The 26,628-nt window shown below is 43.5% G+C and overlaps 1 protein-coding gene across 1 annotated transcript in view; it reads left to right on the top strand.

The window, feature by feature from the left end:
- The window catches only part of LOC117515481 (protein fantom-like), a 123,284-nt gene that overhangs the window by 40,199 nt on the left and 56,457 nt on the right, over positions 1–26,628 (top strand). Inside the window, 7 exon segments of the mRNA XM_034176047.1 lie at positions 217–290; positions 8,491–8,630; positions 9,563–9,669; positions 11,513–11,563; positions 12,112–12,288; positions 15,339–15,456; positions 15,991–16,443. Coding sequence (XP_034031938.1) covers positions 217–290; positions 8,491–8,630; positions 9,563–9,669; positions 11,513–11,563; positions 12,112–12,288; positions 15,339–15,456; positions 15,991–16,443 — 1,120 coding nt within the window.

Below are 26,628 nucleotides of genomic sequence, written 5' to 3' on the forward strand. Positions count from 1 at the left end.
TTTTATTAATTTACTTGCTTGCTTGCTTACTTATTTATTAAGTTGTTTTTAAGTTACACTATGTATAGACATTTTGCACCCCACTGTAAATATTGATGTATGATGATTGATAACATTTTAACATTTTAGCAATATATGTTGTGGTCATTGTGGTTCTTATCTACCACAAGTCCACAGGTTAGGTGTATCTCTTCTTCAGTGTTATGTGTTTTACAGGTGAAAGAGCGGATTTTGGAATTGGAGCAGGAAAGAGACTTGCTGAAGGAAAATAATGACAAACTGTTATCCAGGTGAGCCATCTGAGAGCTGTATGATTGATACTGATCAAATGTTCTGATGGTTTACTTGACTTGCTTCCATTGAAGAATGCTGAAACAGGTCCCTTCAAAATATTAACATTAATTTTCAGTGTCACGGGCTTGTGACTTATTTAAGTTATATTTACACTTTATATTTACACAGATACACACATGCTGTATGTGTGAGTGTTACACCCCATACGTTCTCCAACGCAATTATTTTAATAACAAGTAAGATGGTAAAGTGAAAGTGGTTTGAGAATAATTCTTTACTTATTGCTTTTTGCTCTGCCAAACAGAGCACCTGCAGTTTCTGGCATGTGCAGAATCACCTTCAGTGTAAAGGCATCAGAATCTGAACCCGGAAACGACTGGACACAATTGCTGGACACAGACACCAGAGTTTGACATTTAAAAGGCTTTAGTGAATATACTTGTGAAGATCGGTACACAGGTAGGCAGTCCAGAATAAGCAACAATATCAAAAACGTCAGGCTAAGGCGGGGTTGAGGAAGCAGGCAGGAAGTTAAAAAGATACAGCAGGACAATCAAAACAAGAACTTTGAAGAAGGCTGGAAGCAAAGGCAAAAAGAACAACAATCTAGCAGAGAGGAAGTGAACAGGGTAAATACAAGGTGTAACGAGTAGGGTTCGGTATCAAGAACTGGTTCTTTTTGAGAATTGTTAAGAAATTATTCGATCCACTGACATCGATAGTCTTTTTGCTTAACGATTCCTTTATCGGTCCTTCAGAGGGGCCATTGTTTTTAAGGGTGTTTGTCGGGAAAATGATCGTTTCTCTACGTTGATTGCAGACCCTGCAACTGGTCTACAATCAACCGCTTCTGTAATGGCTCCACTTTGAAGCTTGAACCAACAAAGCAGTGCACTGATCCGCTGCTTCGTTGATTCTCTTTTTTGCTGCTTTTCAGAAGCAGAAAGTCCACTTCTTAAGCCTTCTCAAAGCCATTTATAGATGGCAATCATGAGTCACCTTTGTGCAGAATAAAGTCACTAATTTGGACTCTTGTCTTGTTGCAGGCAAGAAACGAGACTCGTCCTCCATCTGTTCGCACAGCTCCAAATGCTGTGCCGCTCTCTGCCGAGTCAAGTTAGAAAGATAGAGTCCGGTCGGAATTAATAATTTCAATTTCAGTTTCAATTCAATTTATTCATTTTATATAGCTCCAATTCACAAGTGTCGCCTCAAGGTACTTCACACAAAACAATTAAAAAATAAAGATAAAATGAATTAAAAGATTAAAAGGCACAATAAAAGAGTAAAAAAATAAATAAATAAAAATAAAAAGCATAGTAACGCAATATGCTAGCCATAACACAGAGAAAACAAGTGCATCTTAAGCCTAGACTTGAAAGTCTCCACAGAATTTGACTGCTTTATTGATGCAGGGAGATCATTCCACAGAACAGGGGCACGATAAGAGAAAGCTCTATGACCCGCAGACTTTTTATTCACCCTAGGGACACAAAGTAATCCTACATTCCATGAATGCAAAGCCCGGGCCGGTACGTAAGGTTTAATTAGATCAGCTAGGTAGGGAGGGGCCAGTCCGTGAACAGTTTTATAGACCAGTAGCAGAACCTTAAAATCTGATCTCACAGAGACAGGAAGCCAGTGAAGAGATGCCAAAATGGGTGTAATGTGGTCAAACTTTCTGCTTTGTGTTAAAACTCTGGCAGCAGCATTTTGAACCAATTGGAGACCCCTAATGCTGGACTGCGGTAACCCAGAAAATAGAACATTGCAATCATCCAATCTAGAAGAGACAAGTGCATGAATCAGGGTCTCAGCATCAGCCATAGACAGGATGGGACGAATCATCGCTGTATTTCGCAGATGGAAGAAAGCAGTCCTCGTAATAGCTCTAATGTGGAGGTCAAAGGACAACGTAGGATCAAAAATTACCCCAGGTTCCTCACTTTGTCTGTATGATGTATGACACACGAACCTAGGCTAAGTGCTAGTTGGTCCGGTGTATCACTGGACCAAGAAACATCATTTCAGTCTTATCAGAGTTTAAAAGTAGGAAGTTACTAGACATCCAGCTTCTCACTGATGCAAGGCAATCTTCTAAAGATTCTATGTGGATGAGATTACCAGCAGTTATCTGCATGTACAATTGAGTATCATCAGCATAGCAATCCCAAAAGGCAATCCCAAAATGCCGCAATATACGTATGCCCAAGGGAGAAAAGCAGGGGGCCTAAGTTGGATCCCTGTGGAACCCCAAATTTCATGTCACAAACTGTTTTAAATTAAATGACACCTCTTTCAAAACGTTGTAATAGGAACAATAAATTACAATTGACCAAAACATTTTTTCTCCCAAAATGAGACGTCCAGCGTTGTTTATCAGTTACATCCTTATGTGCAGCGCACCTGGCTGGGCTCAGCTTAGAGGCTATGGAGTGACATTTATCCCATTAATGTCTGAAAGGAAATGTTTTTGACGAAAGATACAGATTTTGTGTATTTCCATTTATGTCGAGAGATCAAGGATCCACCATGTAGAGTTTATTTAAGTCCAGAGATCAAGGATCCAGTGACCAGTTACATATTTATTTACTTTAAGACTAAATCAAAATGTTGTTGACATAGAAAACCTGTAAAGCCTACTTTGAGTACACAGAAAATTCACAGGAGGTATTGATAAGGGTATCGATAAGGAATCGGATTGATAAGCGGAATTGATAATGGCATCGATATAGATAAAATCTTAGCAATACCCATCCCTACGAGCGGGTGATGAGAAACAGGTGTGAGGGAGTGGAAGAGTTGACAGAAAGGCCCACCATCAAGCACCAAGTGACAGACAAGAGAAACAGTGACAGAAAACCCCAAGCAGAAAATTATAGACAAAGTTTCAATTCAATTTATTCATTTTATATAGCTCCAGCTTTTCACTGATGCAAGGCAATCTTCTAAAGATTTTATGTGGATGAGATTACAAAATACGTAATCTGGATTAATCATTTTAGGCACATAGCACTACTATTATTCTGAACACTACTGTGTATATCCAAAACTGTTGAATTTCAGATTGAATGTGTCTGCTTGATCACACTGGGTGCTGTGTGTCTCACTCTGGCTTGAACACCAGCTGTCTCAGTTCCGGCCGGCCCCTTCAGCTCAGCTTCACTCTGGACAGCAGCTGATGAAAGCTTCTCCCAGCAGGGTGATAGCCATCACTCTTTCTTCTGCTTTTTTCTCTTAATATTGTGGTTATGATCGGCAGATTGTCCGTGTTGTTCAGCAGGCCCTCGAACAGCCAGATAGTGATATAGAAATCTCTGCCCCCTCTGCGTGTTGTTGCCACAGCCGGTGTGTTCATTTTGTTCAATGTAAGCGAAGGCGTCAAAATGATTGACCGATGCGTTCGATGTGAAAGGCCCCAGACAGTAGTCTACAAAAAATGCTGACATACATGAACGTTCTATTATTGAATTCCTCACAGTGGAGAGTTTGTGCACCCTTGAAATTCATTGCTGAATGAGTGTTGTCTGTGACTACGCCTGTATGGATGTCAGTAGAGTCAGGAGGTGGACAATGAGTTTGAAGGGTGAAAATCCAGCCACGATGAATCTGCCTGACCAGGCCTGTACTGGGCACTCATAACAGAGTGGGATGAGCTGTGGCTGTTATGTGGACGCTTTGCAAAAGCTGTGTGTACTTTTGAAGCTGGTTTATCCTGGGAAAGACGCACCTCTTTTGTACAGCAATGCTTGTCCACTAACATGTCAACAACCATAGGATGCACTGCAATGACTCAGATCTTACCACACCTGCCATACAGTCCGGATCGAATGCCCTTTGACTTTTTTCTTTATTCTAAGCTGAATGAGCACCTGAAGTGACATCATGACACAAGTGATACAGAGGAGCAAGCAGTTGGACATCACTGGTGCATAAAAAGACACCCAGTTTCTTTAATGAAGGCGTGCAAAGACATTTCTGGCATTGATGTAAGTGTGTGGACAAATAAGGTGACTATTTGCAAAAGTAATGATAGTTGATAGAGAGCATACCAAGCGTTGTGCAGAGATATGATTCATGTGAATATCTTGCTTGTTATTGAAATAATCACCTAGGAGGCAGAACATTTCAGCTGACCCTTGTATGTCAAACACAACTTGTGTAGATAAGAAATTCTCATTGCTTTAAATCAAATCAAATCAGTTTTATTTATATAGCGCCAAATCACAACAAACAGTTGCCCCAAGGCGCTTTATATTGTAAGGCAAGGCCATACAATAATTACGTAAAAACCCCAACGGTCAAAACGACTCCCTGTGAGCAAGCACTTGGCGGCAGTGGGAAGGAAAAACTCCCTTTTAACAGGAAGAAACCTCCAGCAGAACCAGGCTCAGGGAGGGGCAGTCCTCTGCTGGGACTGGTTGGGGCTGAGGGAGAGAACCAGGAAAAAGACATGCTGTGGAGGGGAGCAGAGATCAATTACTGATGATTAAATGCAGAGTGGTGCATACAGAGCAAAAAGAGAAAGAAACACTCAGTGCATCATGGGAACCCCCCAGCAGTCTAAGTCTATAGCAGCATAAGTAAGGGATGGTTCAGGGTCACCTGATCCAGCCCTAACTATAAGCTTTAGCAAAAAGGAAAGTTTTAAGCCTAATCTTAAAAGTAGAGAGGGTGTCTGTCTCCCTGATCTGAATTGGGAGCTGGTTCCACAGGAGAGGAGCCTGAAAGCTGAAGGCTCTGCCTCCCATTCTACTCTTACAAACCCTAGGAACTACAAGTAAGCTTGCAGTCTGAGAGCAAAGCGCTCTATTGGGGTGATATGGTACTATGAGGTCCATAAGATAAGATGGGACCTGATTATTCAAAACCTTATAAGTAAGAAGAAGAATTTTAAATTCTATTCTAGAATTAACAGGAAGCCAATGAAGAGAGGCCAATATGGGTGAGATATGCTGTCTCCTTCTAGTCCCTGTCAGTACTCTAGCTGCAGCATTTTGAATTAACTGAAGGCTTTTCAGGGAACTTTTAGGACAACCTGATAATAATGAATTACAGTAGTCCAGCCTAGAGGAAATAAATGCATGAATTAGTTTTTCAGCATCACTCTGAGACAAGACCTTTCTAATTTTAGAGATATTGCGTAAATGCAAAAAAGCAGTCCTACATATTTGTTTAATATGCGCATTGAATGACATATCCTGATCAAAAATGACTCCAAGATTTCTCACAGTATTACTAGACATCAGGGTAATGCCATCCAGAGTAAGGATCTGGTTAGACACCATGTTTCTAAGATTTGTGGGGCCAAGTACAATAACTTCAGTTTTATCTGAGTTTAAAAGCAGGAAATTAGAGGTCATCCATGTCTTTATGTCTGTAAGACAATCCTGCAGTTTAGCTAATTGGTGTGTGTCCTCTGGCTTCATGGATAGATAAAGCTGGGTATCATCTGCGTAACAATGAAAATTTAAGCAATGCCGTCTAATAATACTGCCTAAGGGAAGCATGTATAAAGTGAATAAAATTGGTCCTAGCACAGAACCTTGTGGAACTCCATAATTAACCTTAGTCTGTGAAGAAGATTCCCCTTTTACATGAACAAATTGTAATCTATTAGATAAATATGATTCAAACCACCGCAGCGCAGTGCCTTTAATACCTATGGCATGCTCTAGTCTCTGTAATAAAATTTTATGGTCAACAGTATCAAAAGCAGCACTGAGGTCTAACAGAACAAGCACAGAGATGAGTCCACTGTCTGAGGCCATAAGAAGATCATTTGTAACCTTCACTAATGCTGTTTCTGTACTATGATGAATTCTAAAACCTGACTGAAACTCTTCAAATAGACCATTCCTCTGCAGATGATCAGTTAGCTGTTTTACAACTACCCTTTCAAGAATTTTTGAGAGAAAAGGAAGGTTGGAAATTGGCCTATAATTAGCCATGATAGCTGGGTCAAGTGATGGCTTTTTAAGTAATGGTTTAATTACTGCCACCTTAAAAGCCTGTGGTACATAGCCAACTAATAAAGATAGATTGATCATATTTAAGATCGAAGCATTAAATAATGGTAGGGCTTCCTTGAGCAGCCTGGTAGGAATGGGGTCTAATAGACATGTTGATGGTTTGGAGGAAGTAACTAATGAAAAAAACTCAGACAGAACAATCGGAGAGAAAGAGTCTAACCAAATACCGGCATCACTGAAAGCAGCCAAAGATAACGATATGTCTTTGGGATGGTTATGAGTAATTTTTTCTCTAATAGTTAAAATTTTATTAGCAAAGAAAGTCATGAAGTCATTACTAGTTAAAGTTAAAGGAATACTCGGCTCAATAGAGCTCTGACTCTTTGTCAGCCTGGCTACAGTGCTGAAAAGAAACCTGGGGTTGTTCTTATTTTCTTCAATTAGTGATGAGTAGTAAGATGTCCTAGCTTTACGGAGGGCTTTTTTATAGAGCAACAGACTCTTTTTCCAGGCTAAGTGAAGATCTTCTAAATTAGTGAGACACCATTTCCTCTCCAACTTACGGGTTATCTGCTTTAAGCTGCGAGTTTGTGAGTTATTCCACAGAGTCAGGCACTTCTGATTTAAAGCTCTCTTTTTCAGAGGAGCTACAGCATCCAAAGTTGTCTTCAGTGAGGGTGTAAAACTATTGACGAGATACTCTATCTCACTTACAGAGTTTAGGTAGCTACTCTGCACTGTGTTGGTATTGTTGTGAAAGTGTCGTGACACGGACCCACAACAGGGGGCGTAAATGAACGGACAATGGATAAGCCAAAAGTAACAATTTAATGTTGTGAATCGCACAACGACGTACAGACAATAACAATATAGTGACTGTCAATCATACACCAGGTGACGTGTGGGCAGGCTCGACGATAGAAGACGCCTGGCGAGAGAAGAGCCGGATCCCACACAGCTTCCACTGCCAACAGAGCTGAAGAACACCGGAGCCGCCAAGCCCTGCGCCCCAGGTGGCCGTTGTCTTCAGCAGTCAGACCCGGTACTGCTGGCAGAGAACAGAGACAGTCCTGAATGAGTGTGAGGTCGCACACTCCGTAATCCCACAGTCTGTATTCAGTAAGGAGGGAGAACCTCCACCTCCAATCACACACTCGTGCAGCTCCTGAGATAACCACTTATCTGGGTGGGGTGTGAGGCAAAGCCGTCGCAGTCCACACCAAATGCCAACTCCGCAGACAGGGTATCCGTCCCAGGAAAACGGCTGCAAAAAGAGATCAGACTAATACTCGAAGTTAAGGTTTAGCAGAGAATTACCTGATTGGTAGTTGATTTCTCGGCGGGGAGGTGGAGTTGCAGTCCGGCCTTTAAGGTGGTGGTGATGATGTGGATGAGTGACAGCTGATGCTGATGACGAGTAACAGCTGTCACTCCCGGTTGCTATGACGCCCTCTCATGCTTGAAGCCCGCACTTCAAGCAGGGCGCCATCTGGTGGTGGTGGGCCAGCAGTACCTCCTCTTCAGCGGCCCACACAACAGGTATATGGCATTAGAGAACATAAAGAAGGAATCATATCCTTAAACCTAGTTACAGCGCTTTCTGAAAGACTTCTTGTGTAATGAAACTTATTCCCCACTGCTGGGTAGTCCATCAGAGTAAATGTAAATGTTATTAAGAAATGATCAGACAGAAGGGAGTTTTCAGGGAATACTGTTAAGTCTTCAATTTCCATACCATAAGTCAGAACAAGATCTAAGATATGATTAAAGTGGTGGGTGGACTCATTTACATTTTGAGCAAAGCCAATTGAGTCTAATAATAGATTAAATGCAGTGTTGAGGCTGTCATTCTCAGCATCTGTGTGGATGTTAAAATCGCCCACTATAATTATCTGAGCTAAGCACTAAGTCAGACAAAAGGTCTGAAAATTCACAGAGAAACTCACAGTAACGACCAGGTGGACGATAGATAATAACAAATAAAACTGTTTTTTGGGACTTCCAATTTGGATGGACAAGACTAAGAGTCAAGCTTTCAAATGAATTAAAGCTCTGTCTGGGTTTTTGATTAATTAATAAGCTGGAATGGAAGATTGCTGCTAATCCTCCGCCTCGGCCCGTGCTACGAGCGTTCTGGCAGTTAGTGTGACTTGGGGGTGTTGACTCATTTAAACTAACATATTCATCCTTTAATAGTTATAATTGTTGTATTTTTGTTTTTCAGTGCCTTTGATATATCACATCAACAAAAGAGGAATCTTCAAGAGATGCAACTAAAATCACAGATTACCCAGCTAGAGATGGCACTAAAAGCCGAACTTGTGGATAAAAATGAAATACTTAACAAACTCTCAGCTGAAAGAGGTAATTAAGAGGTTTGGCATTTTCATACAGTATTGGTTCTTTTTCCTTTGGTTTAAGTTCAGAAAGTCTACAAGAGAAATTAAATTTGATTGTTGTAGAGTTGCTGCCACTATGTTTATTTCACTGTGAAAATGAATTATTTCTGATGCAATGGAGTGGACACCGAGCAGCCATAACATTGCAACCACTGACAGGTGAAGTGAATAACATTGATTACTTTGTTTCAGCGGCATATGTCAGTTGGTACGATATATTAGGTGTCAAGTTAATGTTTTTCCCTTGAAGGTGATGTGTTGGAAGCAGGAAAAACAGGGACGCATAAAAATGTGATTGACTTTGATCAGGACCAAATAGCTGGATTACTGAGCCAGACTAACTCCAAAATTACAGCTCTTGTGTGATGTTCCCAGTCTGTAGTGGTCAGTACTTGCCAAAAGTGGTCCAAGGTAGAAAAATAGTGAACTGGACACAGGATCATGGGCAGCCAAGGCTCATTGATGCACATGAGGAGCATAGACTGGACAGAAGGACTGGACAGGAGATAGAAGGATCTGCTGCTAAGGTTTTGGTGCCATATACCAGAGATGGGACGAAGTCACATCACGTCACTCTCAAGTCATGAATCACCAAGGCCCAAGTCAAGTCTCGAGTCATAATGACCAACAGTTGTTTTCAAGCTGACTTGAGACTTGACTTGGGACTTGCAGATTTATGACTTGAGAATGACTTGACAGTGACTTTGTCCCACCTCTGCCACATACCACAGCAGCCCTTCAGAGGTCTCACGGCTTGATGAGTCAGAGCTTTTTTGGCAAAAGGAGACCTTCACAATGTTATGGCTGATCAGTGTAAATCACACTTAACACCCACACTGAATAAAAGTAACAGATTTAAGAAATTGAGAATTGGTTTGTTTGTTTGTTTGTTTTTAGATATAACTAAGAAGCTGACAGAAGAAAATAAGCAGCTTCTTATTCAGTCTTTTGAGCAGAAGCAGAAAGTGGAAGAATTAAATGATTGTTTGAAACACAGTAACAAGGTACGTCAGCTTGATTTTAAAGTAAAGGCTAATTTGATTTCTTAACATAGTAAAGTTTTTCTGTGCAATCACTGAACATTTTGAATACCTCAGAAAATCTATAGCTGCTACAGTTTAGAAAATACAGCTGCATTTGAAGTAACACTTGGGACAATAAAGGGTGTGGTCATTTTGGGGCAGTTCATCCCGGATCGAGATTTTGGCACATATCCCAAGTTGTTCACTGGGGTTGTATTCGTCTAGAACAGTTAAGTTATCCTCTCCTAAATGATGTGTATATATGTCTCAGCTAGGTCCTCAACTAAAGAAAACTGCCACTCACTGGAAGTTTCATCTTTTTCAGACCATTCTCTGTTGATTATAGAGAGGGATTCTGTGAAAATGTCAGTAGATCAGTAGTTTCTGATGTGTCATGCTGATGTTTCCTCTGCTGTGCCTTTTTCTTGATGGAGTCTATGTGGGAGGTCCACTTCAGATCCTGGGAGATGGTGATCTCAGGAATCAGAAAGTGTACACAGTAGACACGGTATTGTTGTGGATGGGGGGAATTTCTCCTGAAGTCCACTAACATCTCCACAGCCTTGAGCGGGTTTAGCTTAAATTTGTTCTGACCACACAAGAGGACCAACTGTTCCACCTACTGTCTGTATGCGGCCTCATCACCATCATGGATGAGACCAATGATGGTGGTATCATCCTGCAAACTTCAGGATTTTAGCAGATGGGTCATCTGAAGTGCAGTCATTCATGTAGAGGGAGAAGAGCAGTGGGAATAGCACAGACCCCTGAGGGGCACCAGTGCTGATTGTCTTTGTGCTAGATGTGATGCTCCCCAGCTTCGCCTGCCATTACAGTCAGTGGCCAGTGGCACCCCTATATATATATATATATATATATATATATATATATATATATATATATATATATATGTATGTATATATATAGTGAGGCAAATAAGTATTTGATCCACTGTTGATTTTGCAAATCTCCCACCTACAAAGAATGTAGAGGTCTGTAATTTTTATATACACTTCAACTGTGAGAGACAGAATCGAAAAAAAATCACAAAATCACATTGTATGATTTTTAAATAATTAATTTGCATTTTATTGCATGAAATAAGTATTTGATCACTTACCAACATGCAAGAATTCTGTCTCTCACAGACCTGTTAGTTTTTCTTTAAGAAGCCCTCTTATTCTACACTCTTTACCTGTATTAATTGCACCTGTTTGAACTTGTTACCTGTATAAAAGACACCAGTCCACACACGCAATCAATCACACTCCAACCTATCCACCATGGCCAAGACCAAAACATTGTCTAAGGGTACCAGGGACAAAACTGTAGACCTGCACAAGGCTAGGATAGACTACAGGACAACAGGAAAGCAGCGTGGTGAGAAGGCAACAACTGCTGGTGAAATTATTAGAAAATGGAAGAAACACAAGATGACTGTCAGTCTTCCTCGGTCTGGGGCAACACACCACAGGACAAGAAGCACCAAGCAGCAGTTTCTGACTACATCTGAGCAGTTTTTTCTTAAAGCAAAGAAACAACAAAAAAGCAGTTATGTGACAGTGCTTTCCAGCTCTAAAACAAATCTTGGCTCCTTTGTAAGCATGTTGGAGGCTCACCTGACAGCTCAAAGCAGATTGATTCTGTTATTTCAAAATGGGCAAGACTAATCCAAATAAATTAATTGTCAAGTATCATATCTGTCATAAAACATAGCTGAAAGGCACACTCACATACAACCCTTTTCAGAGTTGTGTGACATACATCTTCTGTTTTGCATTAATAGCTGTCTCTTTCTGTAACTGTAATATGTATGATTTTGAAGGAGAATGAGCATGAGGTTACTGAGCTCACTGAGGCACTGCTGCTTATTAAGGTAAAGTATTCTACAATATAAAGTGTGTTATAATGCTATTACTGTATTAACTGCAATGGCAAATGAAATGACTGGATGTCTTTGGTAGCAGTTCTCTTTGGGGGATCCTTGAGTACTGCTGGAATGACTTTGTGTCAAACATGCAGCTACTACTTTGGGAGACTCAGATGAAAAGTATCACTTGCATTGTGTTGGGACGTCAGCATTTCTCTGTTCATGATCCAGCACATAGTTGCATCAATGTTGAGGTCACCAGCAGCTAGAAAAGACTGAGATATAGCCACATTTCTTCCGACTGTGGCTGATAGATGGTTACGTTGCTGTCTGGTTGAGTGCCATCCATTTCCCAAGCCGGTTCCATATTGTGGTGGATGTGGCAATGCACAACACCAGCTCCTGCTACCAGAGTTGACTTGAGTTGACTAAATGAATATTCTGTTAATGACTAGTGTTGATTTGTTGTTGTCTGCTCATGTTGTAACAGGTTAAACTTTGTTGCCATTACTGCTGTGCCCTGCCTATAAAATGCAAACATGTTTCCCACACAGGAGCGCAAAGCCCAGAAAAGCGGTCAGTTGGACTTCTTGAATGAGGTGGAGTACAGTGATGTTGATAAAGAGAGAACCATCAAGGAGCTGAGAGCTGCACATGCTGAGACCATCCAGGAGCTACAGAAGACCAGAAACTTACTGGACATTGAGAGCAAGATCAATAAAGACTACAAGGTAGAGGAAGTCACATGTAGACAGCTCAGTTGTTCTTCAAATGCAGTTAAGCATAGCCAGCATTGAACACTTTCACAGTCAGCATTGTGGGCGTGCTCTGTCTCATCTCCCCAGCTGATAAACTTTCAGGAAATGCAGCTCAAAGTGCCTTACATCAACATAATTTACAATTATAACACACTGAAACATTTAAATTAAAAGCGCATTGACAGTTTTAGAAAGGAATAAAAGTAATGTTTCGATTCTTATCTTTGGAATAGGCACAGCTATCAGAGAGTATCAGAAGTCTCACCCCTGGAAGGTGACACATGGTGTGATGCTGAGGGGTCATTCACAGCACAGTGGTGCCCAGGTCTTAACCTGAGGGTCATCATATTTTGCTGCTATTGAGGGAACTTGGAAGACTCCACAATACAATGGCCAAGCTTTCTGAGGTTCACATCCTTTAAAGTGGCTAAATGTTGTGGGTGGATGCACCTAGTTGTGGTATGTTTTTCCCCCCCCCATCGGTGTACTGAAGGAGTAACGGATGCTGTCATATGCTGTCACTTTCCAATGGTGTTAGATGTTATCTCTGTCAATGAGTATATTATTAGCGTCAGACTGAGACACTCTTTGGGTGTGTTGATGCACCTACAGTGCATTTATGTAGTTTTTATTTTTTTGTATTCTGTAGTTGCAGCTTCACTCAACTCAGCCACATTGGGTGTGCAGCCAGTATATTCTGAGTGCCGGCCCCAAAACCACATAAATGAGTAGGGTTGTGTCAGGAGGGGCATCCAGTGGGAGGGGGGAGAAAAATGCACATCACAAATCGAATTTCCATAAAGGATTAGTCAAAACCCAGGTTAACAATGCTGCCACCGGTGCTGTTGCCCAACATGGTGCCAGTGGAAATTTGGCTACTGCTGAACGAAGAAGAGTGGTAGAATGTGTCAGGAGAGAGCAGGAAAGGAGGAAAGTTAGAAGTGTGGATGTGAGATTATAATATGATGGATAGAAAAAGTGGGTTATACTGTGTGTTCAAAAGAACAAGTGGAAGAAAGTGTTGTATGAGTAAGTCTAGAGTGGCAGAGAAGTATGCAGGGGTAGTGCGGGATATGTGCAAGGACAGTGTGACAGCGGTGAGATGTGTAGCTGGAGTGACAGATATATTCAAAGTGAGGGTGAGATTGCATCAAGGATCAGCTCTGAGCGCTTCCTTGTTTGCAGTGGCGATGGACAGGTTGAAAGCGAGATCAGACAGGAGTCTCCACAGACTATGATGTATACAGATGACTTTCTGATCTGTACTGAGACTGTAGATTATATTGAGGCTAGCCTGCAGATGTGCAGACATGCTCTAGAGCGCACCCGGGAATTTTATGGTCTGCGGGCCATATCCGGCCCTTTGGCTGACTCGGAGTGGCCCGCAAATGCCTGGAAATTAAAGAATAAAATATTTACTATTCTACAAGTTAGTGTTGCGGGTAACCTTCGTCCACCTCCCAGGCCATGATACAAACTAGTGAACTGGGACACTTTTCTCTTTTTTCTGCACAGTTCAGTGACAGTGATATTGAGATTCGTCTTTAATATCTGGTTGGCAGTGAGAAATGATGTGTCTTCAGAAAGCTAAGAACCTCCTTGTTCCAATAGTAAGTTTTAGTTTCAACAGTATATTACAGTAAACTCAAAATGTCTTTTGGGGTCAATGTAACTGAAAATAATCACAAATGTAATGAGTCAGAAATGTTTCACATTTTGTTCACTATTGTCTTGGAAAATTTGATTGAATAAATTACATTTTTGTAAAGTAACCTCTTTTTTTGCCTAATCAGAACATCACATTTGTCAAAACAATGCTATTTGTATGTCCACATGAGGACAGCAAGCAATCACATGCACCTCACAGTGGACAGTTGTAAGTTAATGTCCGTCCAAACACAGTACGTGTTGCCCAGCTGGGACGTCCAGAACCAGAGATCCTAATAGCTGCAGCTGTCGACGGACACACCCCATGTCAGTTCCGCGCACACACCAACATGTCACTGTGTTTGTGTGTTATCCGCAACACATGTGGCAAATGTGTTGCAGATGGGGGGGGGGGAACGCAACACATACGCAATTCGCACATGTGTTGTGGGGGGAGCTGACACTCTGGCACACCCCATGTGTGTTGCTGTTTTGCAGAGTAAAGCCACACTCGTGGGGACACTTAGACAAAATTCATAGCCAGCTCAAAAGTGATCATCTGCTCAAAGTTTTCGTGCTGACAGCGTGAATGGAACCACATTTTCTTAGTGCTAAGCAAGCGGTGTTAGATGTTCGTGTATGTCATCTGGAATTTGGCCGTCACCTGCCGTACGAGTGATCGAATGGGCTCTCACAGGGCACACTATCTTTCAGCCGCTTGTGTGTGCAAATAGTTGTAGCAACAGGTGTACGAGGCGTTGGAGGCAGCTACGATTTTTCACCTATTGCATACGATTCCTGCTTCGTTCACAATTCAGCCACATTCGTACTATGTGTGAAGGGGCCCTTAGTGATCAGGCACAGTTGAGGGCTGATTGGAGACTGATTGACCTGACCACTGCAGACCCAAATGTACATGGGACTGGAACTTCACAGCTTCACTTCTCAACATACAGTGCAACCAAAATCCATATTTCTTCATCTGATTTATTCTCCAAAGTAGGATGAGAACAAATGGCCATTACTGTGAAATACAGCTCCAGTTATGAGTTGATGATAGATTCATGCCCTGAGCATTGCACAGGGCAATCTCCACAGTGCAGAAACACTGGTCACAGACTCCCAGCTTCAGCCTGGATTGACTCTCTATCCTCAGTCCATCAGTAAGCAAAACTACTGTCAATGAACATTTGGTTTGTTGTGGTATAATAAAGGTTGAGGAGCCATCTCATCAGATTGCATTGTATGTGTCCATCAACACTTATTACTAAACCCGTTCCTGTTTCATTTTAAGTTTATTATCTAATGTTGGGCTGCCTGAAAGGTAAATTCTTCAAAGTGCTCAGTAGAATCTCTTCTCTTCTGTTGCTCATGAGGTGGAGGTTGAAGAAGTGTTAAGGAAGCGAGACAGTGACAAAATGGAGTATGAACAGAAGTTGAAACATCAAACCCAACTACTTGACATGAAGGACATTACGATCAAGAAACTACAAGGTATTTATCCACGTTTTACTTTAGTCTTCATCTGTCAAAGCTTTTCAAACAAGCTGCAATTCTCCAACTATGTCTCACACTTTATAGATTCATCTTGAAACAATGGATTTTTAAATATCTTTTCTTCTTTTTTGTTTTGGCCAACATTTTATTAAAAATCAGGGTTTAGTTCATGATGCTGATTTTTTTTTTTTTTTTTTTAATTAGGTCTTATTTTCTAATCTTTGTCAAACTGTTTCCAGAAAGAGCAAAGTTTGGGTTTTCATTAGCCTGGGAACCAGACGTATCTGAGGGCTCATATTTAATTTGTCCTTCCAGATTAATTCTCACTTGAGAATTTGTTTGGCTGTGTCAGGCTTAGATTTCATTGCAACCACAGACTCCACCAGATCATTTCTTATTCAAGAGAAGGAATTCAACAGTGAAATCAGGTGCTGATGTGGTTGATAGAAATAAAAATCTGAACTCTCTCAACACTTTCTGGAAGCAGTTTGAAATCACTTAACGTTGTTTTTTTGTGTCTCTACTCCTCAGCTCAACTCAGAGATAATGCTTATGGCACCAAATCCAATGCCTACAAACCAGATATTACAAGTGAAGATGGGGCAGATACGTTTCCTGAAAGACTTGACCTGAAGCGTGGAGAGAACCTTCTGGAGTTTCAAATAGTCAGTGCCACACTGTCGCCGTCTGCTCTGGAGGCTTTGGCTGACTGTGAACTCACCACATTCTTTACCTACCGCTTCTATTTCTTTGACTGGCACTCCACACCACTGGTGACAGGCCAGAAACCTGAATATGGTTACACATCTCAGTATATCGTTCGTATGGATGAACAGTTCCTCAGTTACCTTTCTAGTTCTTGTTTAACTGTCGAGCTTCATCGGGCTAGGGGACTGGAGTGGCAGATGCTGGCAACGGGACAGCTTCACCTTCAGCAGCTCCTCAAACAAGATGGCAAAATTCATGGGACTGTGCCACTGATCGGTAAGTAAAATATTTTCTAACATTCTACTTTTGGAATTTGCATTTCATTATTGTAGTAATAAAAGCTCTTCACAAAGAAAAAAAAACACGACAGTGACAAATAGAAATGTATTCATACAGAGCATTACATTTCATGATGTACTTACAGTTCATATTGTAATGTGCTTCTCATTTGAAATCATGACAAGAATATCACAAAACAATGCCATTGAACAAGATCTACAAAAGTAAAGCTAGTTGTCTATGACATTAGATTAACACCACCCTCAGTACAAAAGTAAAATTTCACAGAGTGAAATAGTCATTTGGAGTCTTGAACAAAGGGCTGCCAGATAGCAAGCCTACTCAAAGCGAGAGGTCAGTTAACATAGTTAGAGAGCAGCAAGGGTAGAAATAATTGGCTTACTTTCTGGAGAGGGTACTGAAAATGTACAAGTGCATCTCAAATTTTATATCATCTTGAAAACGGTCAATATTTTTTGTCAGGTATTAAGCGAAGCTTGTATAATGAGTTGGAATGTCGTGTGAGTCCAGAATGTTTTTAGAACCTTAGACCTCAACAACTTTTAGAAGAACTCAACCCTTTTATTTCCTGTTAATTATGTAATTTTTTAATGTTAATTTTCTGTCTTACTGTATTTATAGATTCTTTAGGTTCTTGTTATCATACACATTAGTATTATTTTATTTCTACTTCTATTTTGTTATTTTACTTTTAAATGGATCACATTAGAAATAAGTGTTTTCACTTTCTTATGTCATACATTTATTTTTAACATAATTACAATTATATTATGTACATACATTGAACTTAAGGGCCCTGTCCCACTGGCGGTTAGGAGGATTTGCGTATGGAATGCACACAAAAGTGGCCCACATCCGCCAAACAACCGCAATATCCGTGTAACATTCCTGTATGAGTCGGCCGACATCCGAACATGTCCGTGAACATCCGCAGAGGCACGCATGTCCGCAGCCAGGATTTTTGAGCGGCTCAAAAATCCTGATGCGGATGAGATCCGCATCACTTCCTGAACACATACTGAAGACATACACAGGACATATACAATCAACGCGCCGCATATCCACTGTCATCCGCTGATATCCACAACCGACGAGTTGGCGCAGCTTGGTGGCGGACCGGGACAGCATGCAAAACAGATATAATGCGTGCCCAGCATGGCCACATCACGGTCGCAAATGGTATGTCGCCCATGCAGACAGAGTGGGCACGGATGAAGTGAGTGCATCACGGCCGATGTGCATCCGATATGCGATCATACGTGAATGCATTACAAAACACATAAATGCCGGCCAGCACCAGCCCAGCTGTGGATACTGATCCCGGCAGGTCCCTTTGCGCTTCCTTTTCGTCCGCGATGCAAATGCGGCGCATGCGCGCCACCACTGCAGTTCCCGCCACGCATGTGCACTGCGTCCTCATTGCAGCCGTTGTGCTGCCGTGTTCGTCGCTCTGCGTCCGATCCCTCTCCTCTATCCATGCATTTTATACATCCGTGTTTGGCCGTTGTGTTTCCGCACACGTTCCACTACATTTACCAGCTGTGCCCCTCATTGGGGCGCCTCCGTGGTCGCCTTCGCTTCTGTTCCCTGTTATATCCGCTTTTCTTCCTCATGTATTCGCTGTGCACTCATGATGTCTACGTGATCCACCCCGGGAGATTTGTCATTTCCGCCCACCTTTGTTGCGGACGCTCAGCTTTTGTCTCATTTCATGCGCAAATCCTCCTAACCGCCAGTGGGACAGGGCCCTAAAATCACTCATGCTTTGAATTTAAAGATGACTTACCGTCCCCTGGTGGAATGGCATGAGTCCAGAAATTAGCTTGCAGCACGCATTAGGGCTGTTCATATTATACTGTATAGTGAAAAAAATAAAAGTTGTGGGAGACTTCAGGCCGCATGTTGTTTTTGTTCCACTTGGGGTTTTATAGGTGCAGACCAAATTTGAACTCCATCAGATAAGATTTAGAGGTCCCCCAGAGTGACACATTTTCCTCTCCCTCTGCTGGCAAGGCAACGTCACCCTAACAGGAGAAGACCGTGGTGCCATTATTTTTCTTTTACAGGTACATGCGATGGCTTCTAATTGCAAAAAGTGGTGGGTGATGATTGGTAACCAGAAGAGAACATTACTGGATTACGACGTTGCTTGTTTAGGGAACATTGTTGCTTTGTGGGGGACCCCTAAACATTGTCCAATTACAATAAAATTTGGCACAGATCTTTTATTAGTCGAACAAGAACAGCATGTGGCCCAAAAGATTTTGTAAAATTTGACATTCTGAACAGGTCTAGCACGCATGCACAGCTGCTGGAAGCAGGTGGTTTTAATTTGACAAACAGAGATAGTGGCTGAAGACATTAAAACCACTAAACATTTCAGTCATTGTACCAACATGAAACTTAAGTCACTCATGCTAATAGCAACATGAGACTTATCTAAACTGACTAAACCAATTGCGCTACAAAAACACAATAACTCAATAACACTAACAACACTATTAAACCACAACATTTAAAACCTTAAAACCCCCGAGCTCCTATAGTGCATTGCAGCATAGCATCCATTGTTTATTGGTTTGATAAAATTGATAATTTATCCAAAAATATTTGTCCTATAAACTTTCTGTTTTTGCAGCATTTATCCTTGATCCAAATACATAAGCGTGCCAAACAGCAAATGTCAGCTCTTCCTGGTTTTTGCGTGATTGAAGTCATACACACACACACACACACACACACACACAGAAGTCACTAGGTTATTATAATTTTTATAACGGCTGAGTGATCTTTGTCATTTGATTGATGCTTTGTATGTCACATGACGTGGATTATTCATCCCATTTGTGTTGCGTTGCATTTAGCGTGCAAATATGGTTCCACTTACTGTGCAAATTTGATTCCATATGTTTTGTACCATTGCATGTAAACCCAACCCATGCACACACTCGTGGGGGTGGTGTTTAGCTAAACATGGCGAAATTTGTTTTGCTGACAGACGACAATTTCAACGAGCTAATTGACGGTGCTAAATCTGAAGGCATGAAGAGTTGATAGGATGGAAACCTGGACAAATTTCTAGCACAAGTTTTCGCTGAACTTAGGAAGTACACAAAGTTTTTTTGTTGTTGTTGTGGGTTTTTTTTTTTTTTTTTTTTGAAATATCACGGACTACATCTGTTTTTCCAAGTTGACAATGAACAGTTTTGAACTCCTATTTAAAGTTTGTGTTGCACTGTTGATGTTAAAGCACCAGTGACGCACACCAAAATGTATGTCTCTTTTCTGAATCAGAATCAGAATGCCTTTTATTGTCATTATACATTGGTACAACGAGATTAGGGCCATCCAGTTGCAGTGCAATAAAATAGAATAAAAATAAAATAGTGCAAAAAAAGATAAAATAGTGCAAGAATATATATCAAAAACAAGATAGAGAAAAATTCAACAATGTAAGGAAAAATATATATACAATTGACACTAATGCAAGGTGCAGCTTAGGATATAAATATATTGCACAGAAATGTATATTGTCCATGGGTGATTGGGTTATTGCACATGGTTAAGATTGCACAAGGAGGATCAGTGCATGCTACAGTTCAATGTGGTTATGGCTTTGGGGAAGAAACTGTTTTTCAGTCTGTTTGTTTTTGTCCTTGTGAGCCTGTAGCGCCTCCCTGAGGGCAACAGGTCAAACAGGGCAGAGCCAGGGTGAAAGCAGTCTTTGGAGATCGCTTTGGCTCTTCTGAGGCAGCGGGAGGTGTAGATGTCCAACAGGAAGGGGAGAGGGTGGCCGATGATCTTCTGTGCTGCCTTTATAACCCTCTGCATTCTCTCCCTGTCAGCAGCGGTGGAGCTGCCAAACCATACTGTGATGCAGTATGTCAGCAGGCTTTCAATGGATGAGCGGTAGAAGGCCAGCAGCAGGTTGGTGTGTTGAGGTTGTACTTCCTGAGGACTCTCAGGAAGTGTAGCCGCTGCTGAGCCTTCTTGAGGATAGAGGAGATGTTGACGGACCAGGAGATGCAGTCTGAGATGAGAACGCCGAGATACCTGAAGGTGTGGACCCTTTCCACACACTCACCGTTGATGAGAAGGGGGGGCAGGGTTGGTGCAGTGTTTCCTGAAGTCAGTGATGATCTCTCTGGTCTTCCTAGTGTTCAGAGCGAGGTTGTTCTCTGAGCACCAGGCTACCAGCTGCCAGATCTCCTCTCTGTAGGCAGCCTCATCACCTCCGGAGATGAGACCAGCTACTGTGGTATCGTCTGCAAACTTGACGATAAGGTTGTTCTTGTGGGCCGGTCTGCAGTCGTAGGTGTAGAGGCAGTAGAGGAGGGGGCTCAGCACGCAGTCCTGTGGAGAGCCGATGCTCAGTGTGCGGGTGGAGGAGAGGTGGGGGCCGAGTCTCACAGTCTGGGGACGATTGGAAAGAAAGTCTCGGTGGAAGCCGAGAGTGTCCACTTTTGTGGTGAGTCTGTCCGGGATTATTGTGTTGAAGGCAGAACTATAATCCACAAAGAGCATTCGGATGTAGCTCTGTGGCTACTCCAGGTGGTTTAGAGCAGAGTGGAGAGCCACGGCGATGGCGTCCTCTGTGGATCTGTTTGCCCTGTATGCAAACTGGTGAGGGTCGAAGTCTGGGGGGAGGTGGTACTTGATATGCTGAAGAACCAGTCTCTCAAAGCACGTCATGATTACCGGAGTGAGGGCCACCGGGCGGTAATCATTCAGGCTGGTGATGGGAGACTTTTTCGTCACTGGGATTATGGTGGAGGTTTTCAGGCAGGACGGGATGACTGCTTGGTCCAGGGAGAGGTGGGGGCGAGCTGGGTGGCACACGCTCTGAGCACCTTGCCAGGTACTCCGTCTGAGCCAGCAGCTTTCCTGGGGTTCACTGCGAGGAGCACTTGCCTGACATCATGCTCTTTTACAGTGAGTGGAGTGGTGCGGGGACCAGGTGGGGGCGGGGGGAGGGCAGTAGTAGGCGAGTGCAGCTGGGAAGATCCGAACCGAGCAAAGAAGCTGTTTAGCTCCTCTGCCAGTGGTGCACTCAGGTACGCTGTTGGAGCATCACAACCCCGGAAGTTTGTGATGTCATGTATTCCCTGCCACACCCTCTGTGCATTGTTGCTAGACAGATGGGACGCTATCTGCATTCTGTGGTCCGCCTTTGCTCTTTTTACTCCTCTCTTCAGGTCAGCTTTGGCAGCACTATACAGAGCTCTGTCACCTGACCTGAAGGCAGCGTCGCGGGCCCTGAGGAGTGAGTTTGTTGTTTGTCTGTTGTTTGTAAATTAATATAATATCAAATGACAAGGATCTATTTTAGCTGTTATATAAAACAAATAATGAACATTTTTACATTCTTTCAATGGAGCAAATATTTCACCTCATGAAACATTCATACTATTGAACTCATAAACATTCATTATTTGTATAATAGATATTTCATAAGATCAATTAAAAAGGAATTCTAATAAAGAAATGTCAAACTTATGAAAAGAATCTTTATTTGTGCACTCAATACTTGCTTGATGCTGCCCCAAGTTCTTGAATCGGCTTTGCTTGACAGTCTTATCAAGGCTGCAGTCATCCCTGCTGCTTGTGCATGTTTTCTGACCATGCTTTTACTTTCCATTCAACTTTCCATCAATATGCTTTGATACAGCACTCTGAACACCCAGAAAACAGTTGTCTTCTGGACATCTGTCAACTCAGCAGTCTTCCCCATGATTCTGGTTGTGTGTACACCAGTCTGAGAGATTCAGGGTGTTTATACTGCATAAATAGGGATTTTTAATTAAATATTATAATATTCTAAAATATATTTTTTCAGTTTTTTTAGCTGTCAGCTGAAATGATCAAAATTAAAATTAAAAAAATTGTTGTGTGGGCCGCTGAAGAGGAGGTACTGCTGGCCCACCACCACCAGATGGCGCCCTGCTTGAAGTGCGGGCTTCAAGCACGAGAGGGCGCCGGAACCAGTGGAGTGACAGCTGTCACATCATCACCACCAGCTGTCACTCATCTGCCACTCACAAACGCCCCCGCGACGTTCCAAGCATTGGTTAATGACGTCTTGCGGGACTTCCTGCATCGGTTTGTCTTCGTATATCTAGACGACATACTCATCTTTTCTCCGGACCCTGAGACTCATGTCCAGCATGTACGTCAGAAGCCGCGTTTAGGGAGTTGAAGCGCCGGTTCTCGTCTGCACCAGTTCTGGTGCAGCCCGATCCTACTCGCCAGTTCACAGTGGAAGTGGATGCCTCTGACTCAGGGATAGGAGCCGTGCTGTCCCAGAGCGGGGAGTCCGATAAGGTCCTCCACCCTTGTGCCTATTTTTCCCGCAGGTTGACCCCGGCTGAGAGGAATTATGACATCGGCAATCGGGAACTCCTGGCGGTGAAGGAGGCTCTTGAAGAGTGGAGACACCTGTTGGAGGGAGCGACGGTGCCCTTCACGGTTTTCACGGACCATCGGAACCTGGAGTACATCCGGACCGCCAAGCGGTTGAACCCCAGGCAAGCCCGCTGGTCACTGTTCTTCGGGCGCTTTGACTTCCAGATTACATACCGCCCCGGGACCAAGAACCAACGATCGGATGCCCTGTCCCGGGTGCATGAAGAGGAGGCCAAGGCCGAGTTGTCAGACCCCACAGAGACCATCATCCCCGAGTCCACTGTCGTGGCCACTCTCACCTGGGACGTGGAGAAGACCGTCCGGGAGGCCCTGACACGGAACCCGGATCCGGGGACCGGCCCAAAGAACAAACTGTACGTCCCACCAGAGGCCAGAGCTGCGGTTTTGGACTTCTGTCATGGTTCCAAGCTCTCCTGTCATCCCGGGGTGCGCAGAACCATGGCAGTGGTCCAGCAGCGCTTCTGGTGGGCGTCCATGGAGGCCGACGTCTGGGACTACGTCCAGGCCTGTACCACCTGTGCCAGGGGCACGGCTGACCATAAGAGGACTTCAGGACTCCTCCAGCCCCTACTGGTGCGTCACCGCCCCTGGTCCCACATCGGCCTGGACTTTGTCACGGGCCTCCCGCCGTCCCAGGGCAACACCACCATCCTCACAATAGTGGACCGGTTCTCCAAGGCAGCCCATTTCGTGGCCCTCCCGAAGCTCCCTACAGCCCAGGAGACAGCAGACCTATTGGTCCACCACATCGTGCGTCTGCATGGGATACCAACGGACATCGTCTCAGACCGTGGCCCTCAGTTCTCCTCTCAGGTCTGGAGGAGTTTGTGCAGGGAACTGGGGGCCACCGTGAGTCTCTCGTCCGGGTATCACCCTCAGACAAACGGACAGGCAGAGCGGGCCAACCAGGAGCTGGAGCAGGCCCTCCGTTGCGTTACCTCCGCGCACCCGACGGCCTGGAGCACCCATCTGGCCTGGATCGAGTACGCCCACAACAGGCAAGTGTCGTCAGCCACCGGCCTCTCCCCGTTTGAGGTGTGTTTGGGGTACCAGCCCCCATTGTTTCCACTTGTGGAGGCAGAGGTCAGTGTGCCCTCGGTCCAGGCCCACCTCAGGAGGTGCCGCCGGGTGTGGCGGACCGCCCGTTCTGCCCTGTTGAAGGCCCGGACGAGGGCCAAGGCCCATGCAGACCGCTGGCGTTCCCCGGCCCCTGCATACCAGCCCGGACAGGAGGTGTGGTTGTCAACAAAGGACATCCCACTTCAAGTGGACTCTCAGAAACTCAAGGACAGGTATATTGGACCGTTTCCCATCATCAAGGTCCTCAGCCCAGCCGCAGTGAAGCTACAGCTGCCAGCTTCACTGCGGTTCCATCCTGTCTTTCACGTGTCACGGATCAAGCCCTACCACACCTCACCACTCTGCACCCCTGGACCTGCAACGCCTCCTGCCCGGATCATCGACGAGGAGCCGGCATGGACCGTGCGTCGGCTCCTGGACATCCGTCGCAAGGGTTGGGGGTTCCAGTATCTGGTGGACTGGGAGGGGTATGGCCCCGAGGAACGCTCCTGGGTGAAAAGGAACTTCATCCTGGACCCGGCCCTCCTGGCCGACTTCTACACCCGGCACCCAGACAAACCTTGAGGGGGGGGTCCTGTTGTGTGGGCCGCTGAAGAGGAGGTACTGCTGGCCCACCACCACCAGATGGCGCCCTGCTTGGAGTGCGGGCTTCAAGCACGAGAGGGCGCCGGAACCAGTGGAGTGACAGCTGTCACATCATCACCACCAGCTGTCACTCATCTATGTCAACCTCCATAAAAGCCGGACTGCAACTCCACCTCCCCGCCGAGAAATCAGCTACCATACAGGTAATTTCTCTGCTAAGCTTAACTTGGAATAACAGTCTGATCTCATTTGCAGCCGTTTTCCTGTGACGTGTTCCGTATCTGCTGTATTGGCGTTTGGTGTGGACTGCGACGGCTTCGCCTCCCACCCCAACCAGATAAGTGGTTGTCACAGGAGCTGTCCGAGTGTGTTATCGGAGGTGGAGGTTCTCCCTCCTAACTGAACACAGACTGTGGGATTACTGAGTGTGCGAACTCACACTCATCAAAACTGTTTCTGTTCTCTGCCAGCAGTACCGGGTCTTCAGAATAATAGTAGTGCTATGTGACTAAAAAGATTAATCCAGGTTTTGAGTATATTTCTTATTGTTACATGGGAAACAAGGTACCAATAGATTCAGTAGATTCTCACAAATCCAACAAGACCAAGCATTCATGATATGCACACTCTTAAGGCTATGAAATTGGGCTATTATTAAAAAAAAGTAGAAAAGGGGGTGTTCACAATAATAGTAGTGTGGCATTCAGTCAGTGAGTTCGTCAATTTTGTGGAACAAACAGGTGTGAATCAGGTATCCCCTATGTAAGGATGAAGCCAGCACCTGTTGAACATGCTTTTCTCTTTGAAAGCCTGAGGAAAATGGGACGTTCAAGACATTGTTAGAAGAACAGCGTAGTTTGATTAAAAAGTTGATTGGAGAGAGGAAAAATACGCAGGTGCAAAAAATTGTAGGCTGTTCATCTACAATGATCTCCAATGCTTTAAAATGGACAGAAAAACAGAGACGTGTGTAAGAAAATGGAAAACAACCATCCAAATGGATAGAAGAATAAACAGAATGGTAAAGGCTCACCCATTGATCAGCTCCAGCATGATCAAAGACAGTCTGGAGTTACCTGCAAGTGCTGTGACAGTTAGAAGACGCCTGTGTGAAGCTAATTTATTTGCAAGAATCCCCCGCAAAGTCCCTCTGTTAAATAAAAGACGTGTGCAGAAGAGGTTTCCATTTCCATTTGCCAAAGAACACATCAACTGGCCTAAAGAGAAATGGAGGAATATTTTGTGGACTGATGAGAGTAAAATTGTTCTTTTTGGGTCCAAGGGCCGCAGACAGTTTGTGAGATGACCGCCAAACTCTGAATTCAAGCCACAATTCACAGTGAAGACAGTGAAGCATGGTGGTGTAAACATCATGATATGGGCATGTTTCTCCTATTATGGTGTTGGGCCTATATATCACATACCAGGTATCATGGATCAGTTTGGATATGTCACAATACTTGAAGAGGTCATGTTGCCTTATGCTGAAGAGGACATGCCCTTGAAATGGGTGTTTCAACAAGACAATGACCCCAAGCACACAAGAAAACCAGCAAAATCTTGGTTCCAAACCAACAAAATGAATGCCTCACAGATGTGAAGAAATCATGAAAAACTGTGGTTATACAACTAAATACTAGTTTAGTGATTCACAGGATTGCTAAAAAAAAAGCAGTTTGAACATAATAGTTTTGAGTTTGTAGCATCAACAGCAGATGCTACTATTATTGTGAACACCCCCTACTTTTTTTTTTCTTTTTTTTTACTAATAGCCCAATTTCATAGCCTTAAGAGTGTGCATATCATGAATGCTTGCTCTTGTTGGATTTGTGAGAATCTACTGAATCTACTGGTACCTTGTTTCCCATGTAACAATAAGAAATATACTCAAAAGCTGGATTAATCTTTTTAGTCACATAGCACTACTATTATTCTGAACACTACTGTACCATTGATATTTCTCTGATATTGGTAATGGACAGTGTGGGATCAGTGATCACCCCGTGATTTTTCATTTTGTCACTATGATGAAGAACACACAAGTCCAAGGTTAATGTTACATGATCAAATTGA

The sequence above is a fragment of the Thalassophryne amazonica genome, chromosome 8, assembly GCF_902500255.1.
Source record: "Thalassophryne amazonica chromosome 8, fThaAma1.1, whole genome shotgun sequence".
Classification (NCBI taxonomy): domain Eukaryota; kingdom Metazoa; phylum Chordata; class Actinopteri; order Batrachoidiformes; family Batrachoididae; genus Thalassophryne; species Thalassophryne amazonica.